Raw genomic sequence first — 22,318 nt, 5'->3', positions numbered from 1 at the left:
GGAGAGATAGTAGTGAGGAACAAAGAAATGACAGAGGAGCTGAATAACTACTTCACATCAGTCTTCATGGTGGAAGACACAAGTAATATCCCAAAAATTCAAGGGAGTGAGGGCCAGAGCTGAGTATGGTGGCCATCACTAAGGAGAAGGTGTGAAAAAAACTGAATGGCCTGAAGGTGGATAAATCACCTGGACCATCCTTCTACTATTCAGAGTCCACTTGCCAACCACTCTGTGCTCTTTGCTCCACCAGTTTAAAATGTTGTTCATATTGAGGTAAAAGTGATGCGTGTATCAACTTTTTTTATATTGTGTGGTTTAGATATGACATTGACTTGTGGCTGAAATAGGTCGCGTGCTAATTTTGTCAGAAGAGGAAGAATAGTGTCAACATTGTGATAAACTTAAAAATCACAAAACTCCAAGTTATAGTCCAACAGGTTTATTTGGAAGTACAAGCATTTGGAGTTCAGCTCCTTCATCAGGTAGCTAGTGAGGCAGGATCATTGGACACAGAATTTATTGGTAACATATCAAAGTGTCGCACAACTGATGCAATGTGTTGGACAAACGTGGATTGCTGTTAAGTCTTTCATCACTTAGAATGGGTTGCAGATTTTGTTTAATCGATATGTAAATCCTGGAACTACTTTTAAGACACATTCCCAAGATACTTAAGGTTTTATTTAAAAAAAGGTACCATCTCAGCTCAGACAATGCATTAAAGTTATGAGGTTAGAGTTGGTCTGTGTTCAAAACTTGAGTCAGACTGGTTCTATTTCCAAAATAGGAATTTATAAAATGTCACATGGCCCGACTGCAGACTGTGTGCTTTTTGAACAAATTTTAGCCCCATTAGTTACCTGACGAAGGGCCTGCACTCCAAAAGCTTGTATTTCCAAATAAACCCATTGGACTATAACCTAGTGTTGTGTGATTTTTAACTTTGTCCACCCATAGAATGGACAGAATCATTGCTCATCTTCTAAAGAGAATCATGTCATCCACCACTAATATTTTAAGAAAAATTGGATGGAAAAAGTTCACTGAAGAAAATGGAACTGAAGAAACCATCCTGATAGAAAGCATGTTTCAGACCTGACTGTCACTCTGATTTATTTGTTCCTGGCTTTTTTGGTAGGATGCTGGGCAGCAGAACTTTGCTGCATTTGTCTAACCTTGCTTGCTTAAAAAAGGAATGTGCCTCAATTAGCCCACCAGCATATTTCCAGAGCAGTTAGGGATGGGAAAGAAATGCTGACCTACTGTATTGCTAGTTAAAAAAATGAGAAAAATGGCAGTTCCAGCAGATGCATTTCCTTAATTATGTATTTTTGAAATAACAGTTCTTTGGTCATATTTGTGAACTAAACCTTTGCTGCCAAGAGTTTTGATGAAGCTGTGACATGTTGCTTGATCATTTAATGTATTTTGATATCCTTTGCCAAATTGATAAAGTACAAAAAAAAAATGAAACCATCCTCATTTGTATGACAAGCTGTGGTTCCCTATGCTACCCAAATTTTCTTTCCCACTTTGAAGATTTGAGAATGCAGATTTCATGTCTGAATTACTCATAGTTGGAAGAAAATATGAAAATACTGTCAGTTTTAAATATTGAATATTTATAAAGTAAAAACAACGATTCCTGACAGGATTCTGAAAAGACTTGTTCTGTCAGCCCGCAATTGTTTTATTTTCATCAAATAAATATTCACCACCTCTTGTTTTACCCGATGTCTCAGCAACAACTTGCATTTGTGTCATGCTTTTAATGTTGCAAAGAATCACAAAATGCTTCATGGAAATGTTTACAAATAAATTTTGGTACTGAGTATTTAATAACTATTCAGACAAGTTAGCAAAAGATTGAAATAGGTTTTAAGGAACATCTTAAAATATGAAGAGGAGAGGAGAGGGGAGGGAAGGCCAGAGCCTAGGTCCCAGGCAGCTGAGAAGAGGAGGCTCGCTTGGGGCTACAATACTATAGTTCAGAAGTGGAAAAACAACAGCATGTGAGCTGAGGTTAAGGTGGAGCGGAGCAATCTTATGTTGGTAAGATAATGTAGCCTTGGTGATTGAGAGGTATTGGGGTCATAACCTCAGTTCAGGGTCATATTGAATGCCATGGTGACAATCATTTTGGTACATCCTGTAATCAGCTGAGGAGAGGGATGGATTCAGAGATTGGGGAACAGATCAGGTCACCTTATTAACCGGGAAAATTTCTTTTCGTCCATTAGTAGATGTTGGGCAAACAGGAAGACAAATTGGCAATAGTGGTGAGGTCTCAGAGCTTCCCACAATGTTTTAGAGATGATTAATTACTTTTGAGGTGCAAATACTTATTAATGATGCCTTTCACATTGTATTCATGACCCAAAAAGTGTTGCATTAAATTGGTTTATTATTTGGGTTATTACAGAAGTTATACAGGAAATGGATCAACTAATTCATGCACAAAGCAACGGGGAGAAGGTGCATGGTGGCACAGTAGTCATCACTGCTGCTTCACAGCACCAGGGACCCAGGTTTGATTCCATCTTCTGGTGACTATGTGGAGTTTGCACATTCTCCCCATGTCTGCATCTGTTTCCTCCCAAGTCCAAACATGTGCAGGTTAGATGGTTTGGCGATGCTAAATTGTTCATAGTGTACAGTCGAAATGGATTAGCCATGGGAAATGTAGGATTACAGAGCTAGGTTAAGGAGGTGGGTCTGGGTGGGATGCTCTTCAGATGGTTAGTGCGGACTCTATGATTCTATCAATGCACAGTTCAACACTTGATAGTGTTGAGTACCAGTTAAGTGTTGTCAAAGACATTTTTCATGACAACATCAGTAGACTGATGGGACCAGGTTCAGCATCTATTCTGAAGGTTGACAATTCCATATTGTCAAATGTAAATTCAATGCTGCATTGAAGTGTCTGCCTAATTTACATGTTTAAGTCTTGAAATGAGACTTGAATCTGTAATTTTATGACTGTGAGACATGAAGGCATCAACATTGTAGGAGTGTGGGAATCATGGTAGGCAAGAATGTAAATGCCCAGTTCATTTGTATTTTGAAGGAGAATGTTGGTCAGGACGCCAAGAGCACTTTTTGTTGATGGTACTATTATAGGTTTTTCAACATCCAGCTGATGATGCAGCAGATCATGAAAATATCTCAGCTGAAGGAATAAACTTATGACAAAGCAGCATTTGCAATAGATGCATATTCAGCTTATTTACTTCAGCATTAGGTGGAATTTTTTTTTAGGATCTTGCCATTCAGAAATTGGATGCCATGGTCTGGATTTTACAAAGGTAGAAAGAAGGGATCTCTCCATTTGTGAGAGAAGATTCCACTAAAGGCTCTCACAAAAATTTGGAGGTATACTTCCATTCTAACAGTTCTTTCACAGCATAGAACCATCAGAGCAATGCAAATCACGCCCCCTTTCGCAGCAGTCAGCTGCTGTATTCTGAAATTTAAAGATCCTGACAGCCACTTTGATAGCTGCTGTAAACCCAGAAATACGTTGATCCATAGCGGGTATAGAAATAACTGAAATAATTTCTAAAGGACAGAAATAATCTCCACTTGGAAAGCCAAAAATTAACCAATGAATGGCTTTTTGTGGGAAAAAATGGCTAACAAATTTTATTGAATTTCTTGAGATGACTAGGTGTGTAGATAAGAGTTGTGCAGTTCATGTGGGTCTGAGTGGACTTCAGTGAGGCTTTTAACAAGGTCTCACATAGAAGACTGGGAAGAGCCTATGGAAACCTGGGCAATTTGGTGAATTAGATCCAATTGGCTTGGTCACAGAAAGCAGAGGATGATGGCCGAAAGGGTGTTTTCGTGGTTGACACCCTGCATCCAGTGATATAACAGAGTCCAGTGCTGGTTCTGTTGGATATATGCATTAATGATCTCGATGTGAATGTACAAGGTATAATCAATATGTTTGCAAATAATATGAAAATTAGTGTTGTGCTAAAAAGTGAGGAAGAAAGTCATAAACTACAGGATGATATAGATGGGCTGGTCAGATAAGCTAAGAAATGGCAAATGGAATTAGTCATGAAAAGTGTGAAGTCATACATTTTGAAAGGACTAACAAGGCAAGGTTTAATTGGAGCACCCTAGGAAGAGAATTTGAGGGACCTTGATGTCAGATTGCGTCTGACAGCAGTGGATGCTGGTGGGGTGGAGTGGGGGTGTGTTCAGGTCAGGGTCTGCAGGGTTAAATGGCTAGTGCTGGTGTTTTTAGGTGTGTGAGAGGCTACTTTGATCGTTAACCAGAAGTTTAACTATGTATTTAATAGTATCTAATTTGAATGAGACTTTGTCTGTAAGTTTGTACTCACATAGAGGTATGAAAGATTGTTAAGAGTGACGTAGGATGCTCTCCTTTTATCTTGGATAGCATGTATCTGTTACACAGCATTGCTTAAACAAATTAATTGGTCTTTTATTAGTTTTTATGGATTTTTGCTGATGCAAATAGTTGGTAGCACAGGAGTGCCACCGACTGAGGTATAATGACACTAGATATGACCAAATTGATAAAGAACATATTTCACAAATAAATAAAATGCTTCAGTCAGCAGTAATCAAAGAGAAAACTTAGTAAACATCTGGTTATAAAGTTCTGAGTCAATCTGGCTTGCTTCCATTAGATCAGTTGTGTTCCATCTGGATAGATGTGAAAGAACCCATGGCACAATTCCAAAATGACCAGAGAACAGTGTGCTATGAACAGCATTTGTCCCTCAGCCATTACTAGCAAACTCAAGCTGTTTTTTTTTAACTGAAGCAAAAACAGAAAGTGCTGGAGGCACTTGACTGGTCTGGCAACATCTGTTGTGACCAAAACAGTGAACATCATGAGTTCCAAAGGATCACTGGAGTTGAAATGGTAACTTTGTTTCACTGTGTATACAGATGTTGCCAGACCTGCTGAGTTTCCCCACCACTTTCTCTTTTTGTTTCCGGGTTCCAGCACCTGTAGTTCTTTGTTTTACTTTACTGGCCATTTATCTAAGCTTCTCTTTATGAAATCTTGTTATATCCCAAATTTGCTGTTAGGTTTGCTTACAAAAACAGCAGTATCTAAATTTCAAATTTAACTAATCATTTGTCAGTATTTTTGAGAGATCCTAAGAAACCAGTTCATTTTTATTTCTCACCGCAGTTGCTCACCTCAGTTCTGTTTAAATCCTGCACGCTTGCTGAAATCGATTGGTTAAATCACTGCATTAACTCCTGAAAGATTGATGAAAGGCACTTTTCATATCTAAGTGTTAGAGTGCTCTGAATTTTTCAAGGCCCTTTGTCAACATCAGGTTTCTGCACAAAGGACAGTTTATCTACAAATGGAAAGGCTAGGATCTACAATTGATCTTCCATTGACGTTGATGCTTGGGTAATTCTGTCTCTATCTTTAAAACACAGGGTTGTGTTGCACTTTTTCTACCCACATCTGATATTGGTTTAGCCATGAGTTGGTGGGATTGCTAGCAGTTTGTGTCTTTTACGCATACAGATTCCAATGTCCTGTTATTTGAAATGAATGTGTATATTTTTCTTTTCTACAGCTTACTGACTCAGACTGTTGGACTACTATATGTTGGCAATTATGAACGTCCTTTTGCACAGATGAAGGTAAGTGATTAAAGAAGTTGTTTGAAATTTTTTTGTCTACTGATTATAATGATGTATGAAATTCCACAAGCTTGCATTATCCGATTGAAATTCATGTGGAGTAAATTGAACCCAAAGTAGAGTGACATTTCACATTAATCATGAAAGGATCTTTGTCCAGATACTAAACAAAAGAATTTCATAAGATGACCTTAAACAAACGTCATTGTTTATGAAGATGTTGTGGTCCATACTGAAACATTCCAGTTGTGACAAGTTCCTCCTCACATTGGTCTTAAATAATCTACCCCTTATCTTAAGGTCATGTCCCAGTTTTAACCCTTGAACTGGGAGAACCATCCTTTCTAAATCCACCTTGTCACACCCTGTAAAACTATTGTTAGTTCACTCCTCATTCTTCAAAAATTTAAGGAATACAGACCCAGTCTCTCTCCTCAATATCTCCTCATCAGACAATCCCACATCCCAGTAATTAATCTGGTGAATCTCTGTTGCACTTCCCGTCATGGCAAGTATTTCCTACCTTATATACAAGGACCAAACTACCGTGTGTGAGATCTCAAGAGGCTATATATAACGCCATCGAGAAATGTTTACTCTTGCACTCAATCCCCTTGCATTGAAAGCCAACATACTGTTTGATTTCCTGCGTGCTTACTGTTGTTGTGTGCTAACTTTTAGCGACTCATCAACAAAGACATCCAGGTCACTTTGGATATCCACACTTCCCAACTTCTCACCATTTAAGAAATATTCTTCCTTTCTGTCTTATATCAAACTAAATAACTTCACACTTATAAACGCATCGAGTTACACAGCGTGAAAACAAATCCTTTGGTCCAACTTGTCCGTGCCATCCAGATATCCTAAACTGACCTAGTCCCATTTACCAGCACTTGGCCCATATCCGTCAAAATCTTTTCTATTCATGTACCCACACAGATAACTTTTAAATGTTGTAATTGTACCAGCCTCCACCACTTCCTCTGGCAGTTCATTTCATACATGAATCACCCTCTGCATGAAAAACTTGCCCCTCAGCTTCCTTTTAAATCTTTCACCTCTCACCTTAAACCTGTGCCTTCTAGTTTTGGATTTCCCTACCCTGGGAAAAAAAACCTTGGCTATCATCTTTTCCCTGCCCCTCGTGGTTTTATATACCTCTATAAAGTCATCCCTCAACCTCTGACACCACAGGGGGGAAAAGCCCCAGCCTATTCAGCTTCTTCCTGTAGCTCAAACCCTCCAACCCTGGCAACATCTTTATAAATCTTTTCTGAATCCTTTCAAGTTGAACAACATCTTTTCTGTAGTAGGAAGACCAGAAATGAATGTAATATTCTAAAAGCAGCCTCACTAATGTTCTGTACAGCCACCACATCTTACCCAACTCCTATACTAAATGACCAATGAAAGCAAGTGTGCCAAACACCACCTTCACTATTCTGTCTACCTGCAACTCCACTTTCAAGGAACTGTACACCTGCATGTCTTGGTTTCTATACAGCAACACTCTTCAGACCCTTACCATTAACTGTGTAAGTTCTGCCCTGGTTTGCCTTACCAAAATGCAAAACCTCACGCTTATTCACATTAAACTCTATCTGCAGTATTACACCTATCTAAGTTCTCTTAAAGCCTCCTGGCAGCCTCCTCAAAAAGCTGTAAGATGTAGAGTAGAAGTAAACCATTGAGTCTGTCCCACTATTCAGTGCGATCATGGATGATTGAATAATCCTCAACTCCATATTCCTGCTTTTTCCCCATAATCCTAGACTCCCTAACTGATTCAAGCCTGTGATAGACACATTTTTAATGTACTTAATGAACCAGCCTCTACAGCCCTTTGCAGTTAGGAATGCTACAGATTCATTGACACTGAGAAAAGAAATTCCTTGCAATATGTCTTAACCGCATAAAGGTGGATAAAACCCCAGGACCTGATCAGGTGTACCCTAGAACTCTGGGAAGCTCAGGAAGTGATTGCAGGGATCCTTGCTGAGATATTTGTATCATCGATAGTCACAGTGAGGTGCTGGAAAACTGGAGGTTGGCTAATGTGTTAGCACTAATCAAGAAAGGTGGTAAGGACAAGCCAGGGAACTATAGACCAGTGAACTTGACGTCAGTGATGGGCAAGTAGTTGGAGGGAATCCTGATGGAAAGGATTTACATGCATTTGGAAAGGCAAGGACTGATTAGGGAGAGTCAACATGGCTTTGTGCATGGGATATCATGTCACAAACTTGATTGAATTTTTTGTAGATGTAACAAAGAGGATTGATGAGGGCAGAGCAGTGGACATGATCAAATGGATGTCAGTAAGGTGTTCAGCAAGATTCCCCAGGGGATACTGGTGAGCAAGGTTAGATCTCTTGGAATACAGAGAGAACTAGCCATTTGGCTGCAGAACTGGCTCGAAGGTAGAAGACAGAGAGGATGGTGGTGGAAGGTTGTTTTTCAGACTGGAGGCTTGTGACCAGTGGAATATAACAAGTATCGGTGTTGGATCCACTACTTTTCATCATTTATATAAATGGTTTGGATGTGAACATAGGAAGTATAGTTAGTAAGTTTGTAGATAACACCAAAATTAGAGGTGTATTGGACAGCTAAGCAGTCTACCTCAGAGTACAATGGGATCTTGATCAGATGGGCCAATGGGCTAAAGAGTGGCAGATGGGGTTTAATTTAGATACATATGAGGTGCTGCATTTTGGGAAGGCAAATCTTAGCAGAACTTATACACTTAATGGTAAGGTCCTAGGGAGTGTTGCTGAACAAAGAGACCTCGGAGTGCAGGTTCATAGTCCCTTGAAAGTGGAGCCACAGGTAGATAGGATAGTGAAGAAGATGTTTGGTATGCTTTCCTTTATCGGTCAGAGTATTGAGTACAGGAGTTGGGAAGTTATGTTGCGGCTGTACAGGACATTGGTTAGGCCAGTTCTGGAATATTGTGTGCAGTTCTGGTCTCGTTCCTATCGGAATTCTGTTTCCTTCCTTATTACCTGCTGAACTTTCTCTCAATCCCCATGCTTACCACTGTTTATGACATTGAGATCCTTTTGATCTAATTCAACTTCTTCATTAACCACAGTTAATTTATTTCTTCCTTATACCTTGGAGAAATGTATGTCTACATAGTCAGCTTGTCCGTCATGTTTTCCTAATTTCCTTTCTTCAGATTTAGGATCTCAGTTTCAGAATTAACCAGATCACATGCAAACTGAATACAAAATTCTGTTATATAGTGGTCATTATATCCCAAAACTATTGACAGTAAAACTATTAATAAGGTCTTATTAAGCAATACTGAATTTAGCAGTGGAATGGGGCACACAGTAGATGTAAAATTGGGAGCAAGGTTCAGTCAGATATAGAAGGGATACTAGGACAGTCCAGCAGATGGAGAAGACATGGGCATGATAAGGTACGTGAAAGCTACACCAAAGTGTATCTATTGTGGGATTGTGTTCAAACAATGACTGAAACCTTGATGAGACTGCTTTTCTGTTGAGTGGGAAGATCACTGGTTAATGTGTTGGCAAGATGAAGGACTCATTAATGAAGCCAGTATTTTTCAAATAGACCCAAGCATCATTTTGTATATATTGCTACATTGCTCTGTGTGTTAACACAGGACTCATTAGGAAAAGTGAACCTCTTTTCTTATACTTCATTTTATTGAACTTATCTGTGAACTAGATATTTCAGCACTAAACTCCCATATGAATTAAGTAAAGTTCAACAAAGAGACATGTTGTTGAAGCTTTTTGAGTTGCAGACATCAGGCCTGATGCAAGAATGTCAACTTTGAAAGGGAGAAAAGACTTGTATTGCAGGAGAAAAGGTTGTTGATTGTTGGCAAATCAACTCTGATTAATTGAGGTATTGCTATGAAGAATGCGTCTGGGCATTTTTACTTGGAGAGGACAGATCACTGTGTATGAATGTGTATTGCATCTGCGAAATGTAAGTAAACCATATTACATGCCTAACTGATAATCTTGTGTTAGTTGTTAATGTAATTCATGGTATCCTTGATTGTTCATCAAATGCAGTCCAGTTGGGAAAGTTCAGCCGGTGATAGACATCATGTTTTGAGTTTTGCAAACACAGGATGATTGAGTATGAACAGTATTCTGCTTATTGTAAATAGCCAAAGGGATGTGATGTTTGATGCAGTGTTTCAGTTATTGGAACGTAGAGCCCACTCGTGTCACGTCATTTTGCCACTAAAATTCATACAGCCCATTTCATTTGGTAGTCACAGCATCTTTTTTGCGTATTGGCAGCATCCTGTTAATGGAAAATACCACTTGTGTTGTAACACAGACAGTTTAACCAGCTGACTGTATCTGTTCCTCAATTGCTTATAGTTTGTGGTAGCAATATCCTATTTTGATATGAAAGAGATTTTACTTCTTTTAAAACATGAAAAATATTGTATCTCTGTTAAAACATGCAAGTGTAAGTTATTATATAATGGTGCTGATTTAATAGGATTCCTTAAACCTTTGGGTGGATCAAGTGCCATTACAAGTTTCTGTTTTCTGGCTAACTGGGAACATTCCCAAGCCCCTCTCTACTTTTTCCTGCCTTCATTAGATTAGATTCCCTACAGTGTTGAAACAGACCCTTCGGCCCAACAACTCCACGCCGACTCTCTGAAGAGTCACCCATCCATACCTATTTCCCTCTGAACAATGCACTTAACACTATGGGCAATTTAGAAGGTCAATTCACCTGACCTGCACATCTTTGGACTGTGGGAGGAAACCGGAGCACCCGGAAGAAACCCACGCAGACACTGGGAGAATGTGCAAATGCCACACAGACAAGTCACCCAAGGCTGGAATTGAACCTGGAACCCTGGTGCTGTGAGGCAGCAGTACTAACCACTGAGCCACCATGCTGCCAACTGCCATTATTAATGACAGTTTAAAAATCATATTAAAATATCATGTTGTTAATACATAATGTTTACATATTAAATGTTGCAATGTCAGACATGACATTCCCATGTTTGACTTTCCTAGTTCCCCAATAATGTCCAAGTACAGAGCTTGAGTATAAAAAGCGAGGCTGACACTAGTACAGTCCTTAAGGAGCACTGCACTATTGGAGATATTTTCCATCTAAGACATTAGACGACAGTCTCATCCTTCTTTTCAGGTGGATGTAAAATATTCTTTGGCATTACTTAAAAGTCAAGGTGGTGTGTTCTGATCAATGATCTTGGTGTTCTGATCAATATTTATTTCTCAATCAATATCACAGAAAACAAACTGTCTTCTCATTACCACATTTCTGTTTATGAAAGTTCACAGTGCACTTTGTTTTAATATGTTGAAATTACATAGTTGGCTTTGCATCACTTTGAGATATCTGATCATGAAAAGTGTAATGTAAGTGCAGTTTTTTCTTTCTTTCACAAATGAAAGTGTTTGAAAAAATTATAATTGTGTATGTTCACAGTTCAATGACACAGAGCATCCAAGCTCCATAATTCCTCGCAATTAGGCTCTATAATGAAGCATACAAGATACATAAACTGGAATCGTGGCTGTCAGGAAAAATATATGTTGAAACCAGAAAGATAATTAAGATTTGAGCAAGGGAAAAGCACAGTGATAAAATATTATAATGATATATGCCAAAGAAATATAAACATGAATGGTGACCTAGAGGGGCGTGTCAATATTTGAGCGACTGGCTGGCTAACTAATGGTTCAAGTAAGAAATGTAAGAAAACTGGCAAATTTGTCATGACCCATGTGATGAACTCAATCCTGTCAATAAAACAGTGTTAAGTGACTACAGAGGTTTTAGTAATCAGCATCAACAATCAGACATGAACAGTATGGCAGTGATTAAGGAGTTACATGAAGGGTAAGTACTGGATTTAAATCAGATATCATGATAAGTCTGCAAGACTAAATTGAATATGATGCATAATGGTCTGTTTTGTAACTCTGGAAAGGACACATCCTGACACTCAGCATCACAGCTCATTGAAGATTAATAGTTTGCAACCATGATGGTCTACAAAAATCTGCTTTCTGACTTGTATATGCTGTTCAATTTCAAAAGACAATAGTAGGTGTTATCTTGAAATAATGTTAGAAGAAAGCATCAGTCCTAACTAAAATTGTTTAATGATCTTTGAATACTTTTGCATTCTTCAGATACGAGCTAAAATAATTACCCTTGACAAGTTTTCAATTATTACAGTGAAGCAGTAGCTCTGGCTTTATGTTTTCTCACAAAAATGCAAATCTATTGCCAAAAGTGGGACAGTAGCTACACTTTTCCCTCCCTGAACTGAGGATGCTACTGCCAGCTTCGATATTGCTTATTACTTAGCTATCTAACATTAATTTAGTACCAGTAAAGAGACAGAAATTAGGATCTTGCTTTTTTTGATAGATTCTTACTACTTGATCTGTTTATCAATTAGAATATTAATTTTTAATATAGTTTTTAAAATCTTAAACCCAATGGTAAAATGATTGCATATTTATTCACTTTTTTAATATTTTGTAAGCTTGGAAAGCAGTCTGTGTCCATTGAAAAGAATTGATGAAGGTTGATCTAATTGAGATCTTGAAACTAATGAAAGGTTGTGATGAATTTGTCTTCTCACAGAGGGTTGAGAGTCTTCAGAACTCTCTTCCACAAAAGGCAGTTGAAGCAGAGTCTTCGAATATTTTTGAGGCAGCAATAGATAGCTTCTTGATAAACAAAGATGTGATAGGTTATTGGGGGTAGACAGAAAAGTTGAATAATCAGATAAGACCATTATCTTATTGACAGGAGGACCGGCTCTAGGATCTGAATGACTTATTCCAGTTTCTATTCTGTATGTTCATAGAATAGGTTTGGAGAAACTTTCTAGTCTTGGGTAAAGCAAAACTAGAGTAAATCAATGTAAGATGGTCACCAAGAAATTAAATGGAGAATTCAGAAGAAAGTATTGTTTTGTGTTCTATACAGACAAATCATACTTTACATAAGTACATCAGGGTAATAGCACAAAATGCAGAATATAGTCTTACAGATACAGAGAACTATGTTTTGTTATTGTGGTGATGTCATCAGCAATTGTGTAAACGGAGTTAGAGCAGAATTTGGCCACACAGTCACGAGTGTATAAGGAGTATAGTAAGCAGCTAAGTATGCAGCCTTGTGGGGTACCGATGTTGAGGATTATTGTGGAGGAGGTGTTGCCTTTACTGTTTGTAGAAGTGGCAGAATAATGTTTGTGATGTTAGAGTTAGGTGAGGAAAGATGTCAGGAAGCTTGTGAGGACCACAAATGTTTAAAGCAAATAACCTGTTTCTTCATTTTGTATACCATGTAATTCTGAATAGTTTAACATTTAATTGAACGTGAAGCTAATCTGACACCAGTTAACATCTATCTCATCACCCATGACCATTGTGCTAACATGATCACATGCAAATTTTGTATCCTTTCAAAATTTATGTAGCGCCTTCATAGTTAAAACTCATTTTGAACATACAACTGGAGGAGAAAGATTGTACTTTTGAAATAGCATTCTGAAACCAGTAGGGAAAATATAATCAGTTATTTCAAGGTAAACCCCAGTCATTGCTCTAAATTTCACTTGGGTGACCATGCTGTGATATTTAATTAACATTGAATTTTATAGTTAATTAACTTGGACCCAGGTTACAAACAACAAAGCACTAGAGAAAAGCACTATTGCACCTGTTCTGCAGTGAATTACCATGGGAAATGATGTGGCCGATTTTTCCACATTTTTGCAAGTGAAACTTGAATGGGACTGGAGCAATGCCTAATGAACAGAAATAAACTGTAAATGCTAGAACTCAGAAATAACACAGAAATTGCCAGTAATGCATAGATCCATTAGCATGTGTCAAGCAAAAGTCACATTCTCATTTATGCTGAACTCTTTTTGATTCCCGTAATCAAACCATGTATAGTTTTTGCTAAAATCATGCAAAGCTTCATAATTTTGTGCTGGATTCTTGAGTGAGAAAACAATTTGTTGGAATCTCCAAAGGGAGTTTTACAGTTTCCATTTTAGCAAGATATAGTATGAAAAGTACCAAACAACAAACTTCTCATTTTAAGCCAGTTTATTATTTTTTCTTAAAAGATTGAAAAATCCACTACAATATGTAAACGTTTTAGAAACTATTTGAGGAGGTTAGTACTCTTTCTCTAAATAATTTATTACGAATGAGGAAGTGGGAAATTTTACTCACACTTGTAGTTCTCAAACAAAATGATAACTTTGTCTAATTTCCATTCCTTTGAAGACTGGCTGACCCATTGCACACCTTTACTCTGAATAGTTTGTGTAGTTTTTATTAAAGCTCTAACTTGAAAATTTGAGTTTAATAATTGTAAATTTATTTGGTAAAATATGAAAGGAGCGCGCTTATTTTAAAATGAAGTTAGAACTGCAAGAAACTACAGTAATTGTATCATTGCACTAAGATTTCAAATTAACAACTTACTTTTATATATTACGATTCACAACTACAAGGCATTGCAATGTGTTTTGCTCTTAAGACAAACACTTTATCACGCAATGTAGGGGCAAATTACGGCTCTGAGGCAATTAATGGTAAAGTCTACAAATGGAAATTTTCCCTTTAAAGGCTGAGAAATAGTGATATGTTTTGCAATTAAAGCCATCAATCAATCACATTATTAGCTTGTAAACTCATAATTTGGAATTTTGTTTGAATTTAGGTCTTGGCTACTTTCAATATTGGATGATCTAGAAACTGTTCCCATATTTCAGACATCCGTATGTGCTGTCATGTGACCTCAATATTGAACCCTTCACTGAATTTTCCTCATTTTAAACTGGATTTAGCCATAATTTGTAAAAATTTGTTTTCACAACAGAGATGCAGCACTTGAGAGCACTGATATGTAGTGTCAGTGAGTTTTAATTTTCCCAATTTATTGAGTTCCATATTTCGCCATGAAATGAGTGAGTCATCGAGTAAATTGTTGAACTGCTATGTTCTGTGTTACAGATGGTATTAGCCTGGAGAGAAAGTCATTTCCTTTTTACTTTAAAAATCTGAACAAAGATAGAATTAGTGTTTGTTATGAATATGGTATAGGGCTCCAGTATGTGTTTCCATGTGTCTAGAGTTGCTTTCTAAAAATTCAAGATTGCAATATGAAAGTAAACTGATTTAATTCAACTTATATGTGGTTATAGCATTTGATTGATTCCTTTAACCTCATGAATATAAAAAAAATGTTGTTCACCTGATTAATTCCATTTTGCATTCACTGATTGCACTAAGCATCCTTAAGATTAGGATCAAATGATGTCTGAACTTTGTAGCACTTCACTGAGGATTTTAGAATCAATCCAGTTGTTCAGTCAATTAAGGGATGAGAGATGGCTTTATAGTATCACTTAAATGGATCACTCCAGAAACAGTGTAGCCCTGTTCAGACCTTGTGGCACTCTTCAAAGAACGCAGCAGGATTCTGGTAAAAATGTATTCCTCAACCAATACCACCACGAACAGATTTGATGGTCATCATTCATTTATTGTTTTTGAGATTTTTTTAATGCAAATTGGCTGCTGTGTTTGCCTTCGACACAGTAACTGCACAGAGGAAACTAATTGATTGTAAAGTGTCTTGCAGCATCCGGTTAATATGAAAGAGTTATGTAAATATAAGTTTTCTTTTCACCACACCATCTGTTCCTATAGGAGCTGTGACTTGGATTGCTCAAATTCATGTCAAACCAATGGTTTGTTTTCACGGAATTATATATCGCAGCAAGATGATATTCAACCTATTTTATCTGCGCTAATTTTTTGGGGAGGGAAAAAAACTATCCATTAGTTTCATTCCGTTGTTGTTTCTTCAGAACCGTAGACCTAACACTTATGTGAACTTACAAAGTTAGATTATGGCATGAAATTGCCTGTGCCCATTTTACTGTAGAGTCTTAAAATAATATCCGAGAAATGAGAGTTAAAATCAAAAATTCTGATCATTCAAACTTGGGAGAAAGACCAATGTTCTCATCCATAGCATCACTCTACAGAAGAATGTGAAACTCAGTTTCTACAGTGCAGCTTTTCCAATATTATTGGCTGAATGAATTTGCTAAATTTCAACAGCACCAACCCTCACCAAATGTTATAAACTGTTGAAAATTATGATTACGTTTCCTCTAGAACTCTGGTAAATGATAAAAGAAGAAAATTAACAAGAGTGGTTTAGGTATGAATCTACTCAAAAAAATAGAATACCATTTATATTCAGTGAAATGGGCTGGGGAAGGTTCTGTGATATTGCTAGGTCTGTATTAATTTTGCCTTGCATGCTTCTATTGTACTGTTAAATGCTGCTTAAATAAATAGATTTTCTGTGACATTGTTAATTGTGGATGAGGATATTTGTAGATTTTAAATTTAATACTTTGGAGGTAGTGAATGCAAAATGACTACTTTAGAGAATTGAAAGTATCTCTTTTCATTTCTGTGTACTAAGATTAAAGATTATGCATTGTATTAGAAATCTTTAAGTAATATTCCTTCTTTGTTTGGTAGAAATTGTAAGCGGACAAACATTTCTAGGATAGGTGTGTTGGTTTTGGCAATGAGAAATGAGAGATCCTCAGCAGATGGTGAAGTGTTGGTCAGTGTACACTGAAAGAAGAACAGAACAACTGTGGGTTCTGTGTAATCAACACTTACTTGTAGAAACTGTAGTTTGTGGACTGGGAATATATCCATCAAATAGCCAATAATGAGTTGAATTTTATGGGATTTTGAAAGGCACCACGTTCATTAACAAAGGATTAAAAAACGAGTATGTATGAATGGCAAGAAACAGTTGCCAAAGCTATCTCATGTCCCCTTTTTGCCCTCCTGATTTCTCTCTTAAGTACACTCCTACTTCCTTTATACTCTTCTAAGAATTCACTCGATCTATCCTGTCTATACCTTACATATGCTTCCTTCATTTTCTTAACAAAACCCGCAGTTTCTTTAGTCATCCAACATTCCCTGTACCTACCAGCATTTCCTTTCATCCTCACAGGAATATACTTTCTCTGGACTCTTGTTATCTCATTTCGGAAGGCTTCCCATTTTCCAGCCGTCCCTTTACCTGCCCTTTATATCTGCACCCAATCAGCTTTTGAAAGTTCTAACCTAATACTGTCAAAATTGGCCTTCCTCCAATTTAGAACTTCAGCTTTTCGATCTGGTCTATCCTTTTACATGACTATTTTAAAACTAATGGAATTATGTTCGCTGGCCCCAAAGTGCTCCCCCACTGACACCTCAGTCACCTGCCCTGCCTTATTTCCCAAGAAAGGTCAAGTTTTGCACCTTCTCAAGTAGGTGCATTGACTTACTGTCTCTGATGTCTGAATGATTCCATAGTCACAGTATGCTCGTATACCTGCAGTTGTTGGTCCAGCCATGTCTGTGTTGAGTAGAACATTTACAGAGAGATACAAAGAGAGAACAATGGTCCAGAGAGATACATTGTACTTGCACTCCTGCAAACAGAATTGGTAAGCCAACATGTACTGAAAGTCTTACATGCATAAATTTTGTCATGGCTTCCCGTGTCTGTAGGAAAGTGTTTAGTTTTTAGAACTCACAGGTATAGCATATTAATACTTGCACCTGTGTCAATTTTAGCCAATAACATACAGTCACCAGTTTTCTGAGGACAGATATTTGAGCTTTTGCAACCATTTCAGTCAGTGTGATGGCATTAATTTTTCTTTCATGAGATTGACAATGTGAAACGTATTCACCACTACTTTGTCTTATTTTGTAAGTCATGGATTATAGTTTGTCAATTATTTCTTGTAAATGCCTCTGTTGGGATACTAGATGGCCTTTAGAGTAGCTTAAAGGTATTCTTTATGTCTGGTTTGTTTGTGTCGGTGCATGGCTGTTTATAATTATATCTGCCTTTGCTCTAGTGAACTGTCTCTGCTGTTGCCCTTTTCTGCCGCATGTCTTGCAAAATTGATTGAAAACTGGCCATTTCCTTGCTGCATTCCATAACTTCCACATGTCTTCCATTGTGGATTCATTTTCTTTTCAAATTCACAGGAATATTGTGTTGCCCCTTTGTCAAGCTTAGCCCATAGCAAATAGTTGCAGCAATTATGTGTTCTACTTTTTGTGTTAACCATCGAGTTTGTACTTGGGATTTGTAAGCTTCATCAATCTGTGAGGATTGCTTTGTACTTGCAGTGATCCTTCTGTAGTTCTTTGCTATAAGCTTTTGGTTTGACTGGCAATTTCTTTCTGGAAAATCTCCATGGGGATGCACTGATGTCTATGTGAGCAGCTTGATAACTGTCATGGCCACAGATAATATGTCTCAGACCACCTAGCAACACATTGAACATTAATTCCAACATTTTGTTTTAAACAAAGGACATATAGCAAAAAGTTGACGAAAAATGTTCATTCAGTGGCCTCTGAAAAAGAGTATATGAGAGAGAGAGAGACTCTGGAATGTCACACTTGACAAGTTGTAAAAAAAAGCTTCAAAGGGAGAAAATGCACTGTAACTTGTAATTGAAATCTCCCAAGGGGTATTTCAGACTGTGAACAGAATGGTTCACTTCAGAATGGGTGAGAGACAAACGGAATTTTCCTTCTTTTAACAACGCACAGAGACAAAGTTTAATAGAGAGTTTAAACCTAAGTTTGTGTGTGTTGCTAGTCTGACATCACAGCTCTCAGAACAGCCATTTAAACATCTCTGACTATAGGTTAAAAAAAACCTCCAGGTCACTGGATTCGAAATGTTAACTCCACTTTCTCCCCAAAGATGCTGCCAGCCCTTTCATTTTGCCAATAATTTCTGTCCTTGTTTCATAAAAAGAGAATTTGGCTTCTGTGTTGATTCTCTGCTGAGCTTTCTTAAGCTGGTCATGGTGGAAGTAAGTAAGGAGATAATCTTTTGTCTGGTCATTATCTGATATAAAGGTTCCAACCTTGTCTGGATATATCTTGAGCAGATATATTTTAATAGTGTATTTCAGGATATCCCAAAATACTTTAGGTCTGTGAAGCCCTTTTGAAGTATCATTAAGTTGTAATGTACTCAGTTTGTGCACAGCAATCTCCCACAAATGGGACTGAAAGAGATGACTAGATAAATCTGTGGGTGATATTGGTTTAGTAATAATTGTTGAGTGACACACTCAGCTCTTCAAATAGTGCCACGGGATCTTGTTCTTGAAAGATCAAATGGGATCTTGGATTAATGTCTCATCAGAATGACACCACTGATATTAATGCAACATTGCTTTCACCTGAGGGCAGTATTGAGACATTTTTTTAACTCAAATCTATATTGGTAGCACTTGAAACTAAAACCATCTGACTCTGAGTTGCGAATGTCGCAACTGATCAGAACTTACACCATTTTAGTAGGAAAATGTGTGTTACATACAGCAGTTTTGGTAAATTGATGGAACATGGAATTTTGCAGCAGAAATACAGATTACAAATTACTTCACACAGAGGGTGGTTGGCGTTTGGAACGCGTTGCCAGCAGAGGTGGTAGAAGCAGGCATGGTAGATTCATTTAAGATGCGTCTGGACAGATGCACGAGTAGGTGGGGAGTAGAGAGATACAGATGCTTAGGAATTGAGCGACATGTTTAGATAGTACATTTGGATCGGCTCAGGCTTGGAGGACCAAAGGGCCTGTTCCTGGACTGTAAATTATCTTTGTTCTTTGTTCTAAATAAGTTATTAGGCCCTTTGAGCCTTGTCCATCATTTGATGAGGTTAATGATCTTAAAGCTACCTCCTTATCTGCTGAATAATTGCAGGAGTGCCAAACCTTTTTATGTTCATGGACTACCTAGGTTCCTTGAAATTTTTAAGACCATGATCAGTCCAGCAGTCACTGTTGCGCATAGCTTTCATTACACAAATGTCTGCCTGTCCCACTTTCTGTTAGTGACATAGTTGATTCTAATGATTCACTCAACTCTGAGAGAAGAAATTCCTCCTCTCAATCTTAAATTGGCGTTACTTAATTCTGAGACTATGCCCTATATTTCTACAGTCTCCCATGAGGTAAAACATCCTCTCAGCATTTTTACCCGTCAAGCCACTTAAGAATCCTGTATGGCTCAATGAGACCACCCCTCATTCTTCTAAACTCCAGTGAGTAGAGTCCCAACCTGTTTAACCTTTGTTCATAAAATCATCCCTCCACATCAGGGATCATCCTAGTGAACCTTCTCTGAACTACTTCAATGGTATAATCTTACCTTAAGAAAGGGAACTAAAGCTGCTCACAGTACTCCAGATCTGGATCTCACCACATCTTATACTGTTGCAATAAGACTGCCTCACTCTTATACTCCAACACCCTTAAAATAAGGGTCTAAATTCCATTAGCCTTCCTAATTACCTGTTGTATCTGTGTGCCAGCATTTTGTATTTCATGCACAAACACTCCTAAGTCCTTTTATGTTGCAGCTTTCCGCAGTTTTTTTTTCCATTGAAATAATACTCTGTTCATTTGTTCTCGCTTCCAAAATGAACAACTTCATATTTTACTACAAAATATGTCATTTGCCAAACTTTTGCCCACTTACTTATTGTATCAATTTATCTCTGTAAATTATCTGCATCTGTCTTACAACTTGCCTTTCAAAAGAACCAAAACTATTAGGAACAATAAAATCTTGTTTCACTAAACAATACACTTTTCAGGAATACAACGCAGTGTTAAATGAGGAATTACTAGGAAGGTGACGAACGTGTCACATTTGCAGAACCAAACGCCACTAGCTAATACAACAAACCTTGAGAATGCAGGAGAAACTCGACTGGTCTATCATCTGTGAGGACAGAAACCCAGTTAAAGTTTTGTGTCCAATATAATTCTTCTTTAAAACATGCAAGGATATAGTGCATGCCACTACTGTAGAGGCCCTTAGCTACACCCCTTCAAAGCATCATGATTAACTCAATTAAAACAGTGAGAAAATCCAGCAATTATTGACAAAGAGGCAACATCTTTGTGGGCTTTTTTTGTGGACTGCTACTAAAGTGTCCACAGGACTGTCCAATGCAAGCTCGGCAATGCAAGACAATTGGGTGAATTCAAAAAGCAGACTACAAAGACCGGAAAAGACTGAACTGCTCTGAAATCTGGCTACAGGGTCCCAGTGTAATTGTTTATCATTGATCCGGAATGCAAATGGATCAACATATTCTTAGCGCAGAGCATTTTAACCACGTCTTCAATCAACCTTTATCCCTGAATGAAGAAACAATCACGACTCTGCAACAGGTTGATATCAACTCTCTTGATGACCTTCATACACTGTTAGAAGTGGCAAATGCAATCTTGTCGCTGAACTGATACTGTTTCAGCTGAGGTTTATGAATCAGGAGGTGAATTTCTGATTGAAAAAGTTCACAGTTCTTTCAATCTGTGTGGTAGCAAGGAACTATCCAGCAAGAACGGGCCAAAGGGCTGATTCCTGTGCTGTACTGTCCTGTGTTCTATGATCACAGGAGTGACGATGTCTGCAGCATATTGTTGACTCAGTTTTGAACACAAAGGTGCCTTCATTATCCAGCTGTTCAAATGGTAAGGAACCTGCCAATCTTCCACAATCATAGAGGAATCTTGCTGCACTCCAGCATCAGCAATACCTTCTCAAGAATTCTTCTGAATCTCTTAATGTAATTTCTCAACTAAAATTTGCTGCCAAGAAAGAAGTGCCATTTAAGAAAAGGTCAAGGAGCCACTGATACTTATAGTGTTTACAGTTGGACAGTTCCAGAAGGGCAAAAACAGAACATGGACCTCGAAATCAATTTGCTGACCTGATCAAGACCTTTGACATGGTCAGCTGTGAGTGTCTTTGGAAGGTAATAGAGAAATTTGACACCTCTGAAAAATTCATCATTGTGCCCTGATAATATCAACAGCCACATTTCAACATCTGATAGGGGGAAAGTGCAAAGGAGATGTGAGGGAGAAGTTTTTTACACATAGTGGTAGGAGTCTGGAACATGCTGTTCGGGGTGGTGATGGAGGCAGATAGGATAGGGGCATTTAAGGAACTTTTAAATAAACACATGAATATGCAAGGGATGAAGGGATATGGACCAAGGGCAGGCAGAAAGGATTAGCTTTAATTTGGCGTCATGTTTGGCACATCGTGGGCCGAAGGGCCCGTTCCTGTGCTCTACTGTTTTGCGTTCTATAATCGCAGGATTGACTGCGTCTGCATAACATTATTGATGGAGTTTTTAAAAAGAAATGCAGACAGTTAAAGTTCTAGGGTTGTAGCGTTGTAAATTGCTGTCTGTGTAAATTGTTAGTCTGTCTCTTTCTACTGTTAAACTGGCTTGTATCTCCAGTTCAGTTTCTATGACAAAACCATTAGCAATCATCATTTAGACATTATGTGGACTTTTTTAAAGTAGGTAGTGAAAATATATGCAGTAGCTTGTAATTTTGAATTTAAAAGGTGATGCAGTAAGTGATAATCTAATGAGTTGCGCAGCAACATTGATTGAATGTGAATATGTGACATTAAGTCATGACTGAGTGACTTCTTTAATTTCAGACTTCAGAGTCATAAAGATGTACAGCATGGAAA

The 22,318-nt window shown here is 37.8% G+C and overlaps 1 protein-coding gene across 2 annotated transcripts in view; it reads left to right on the top strand.

The window, feature by feature from the left end:
- rngtt (RNA guanylyltransferase and 5'-phosphatase) overlaps positions 1-22,318 on the top strand; it is a 420,807-nt gene that overhangs the window by 347,246 nt on the left and 51,243 nt on the right. For both annotated transcript variants that reach the window (XM_060856948.1, XM_060856941.1), the window contains one exon: positions 5,589-5,655. In XM_060856948.1, coding sequence (XP_060712931.1) covers positions 5,589-5,655 — 67 coding nt within the window. The remainder of the gene's footprint in view (positions 1-5,588; positions 5,656-22,318) is intronic.

Source organism: Hemiscyllium ocellatum, chromosome 3, assembly GCF_020745735.1.
Source record: "Hemiscyllium ocellatum isolate sHemOce1 chromosome 3, sHemOce1.pat.X.cur, whole genome shotgun sequence".
NCBI classification, from domain to species: domain Eukaryota; kingdom Metazoa; phylum Chordata; class Chondrichthyes; order Orectolobiformes; family Hemiscylliidae; genus Hemiscyllium; species Hemiscyllium ocellatum.
Note: the sequence above shows the minus strand (reverse complement) of the source record. Positions and strands in the feature narration are given on the sequence as shown.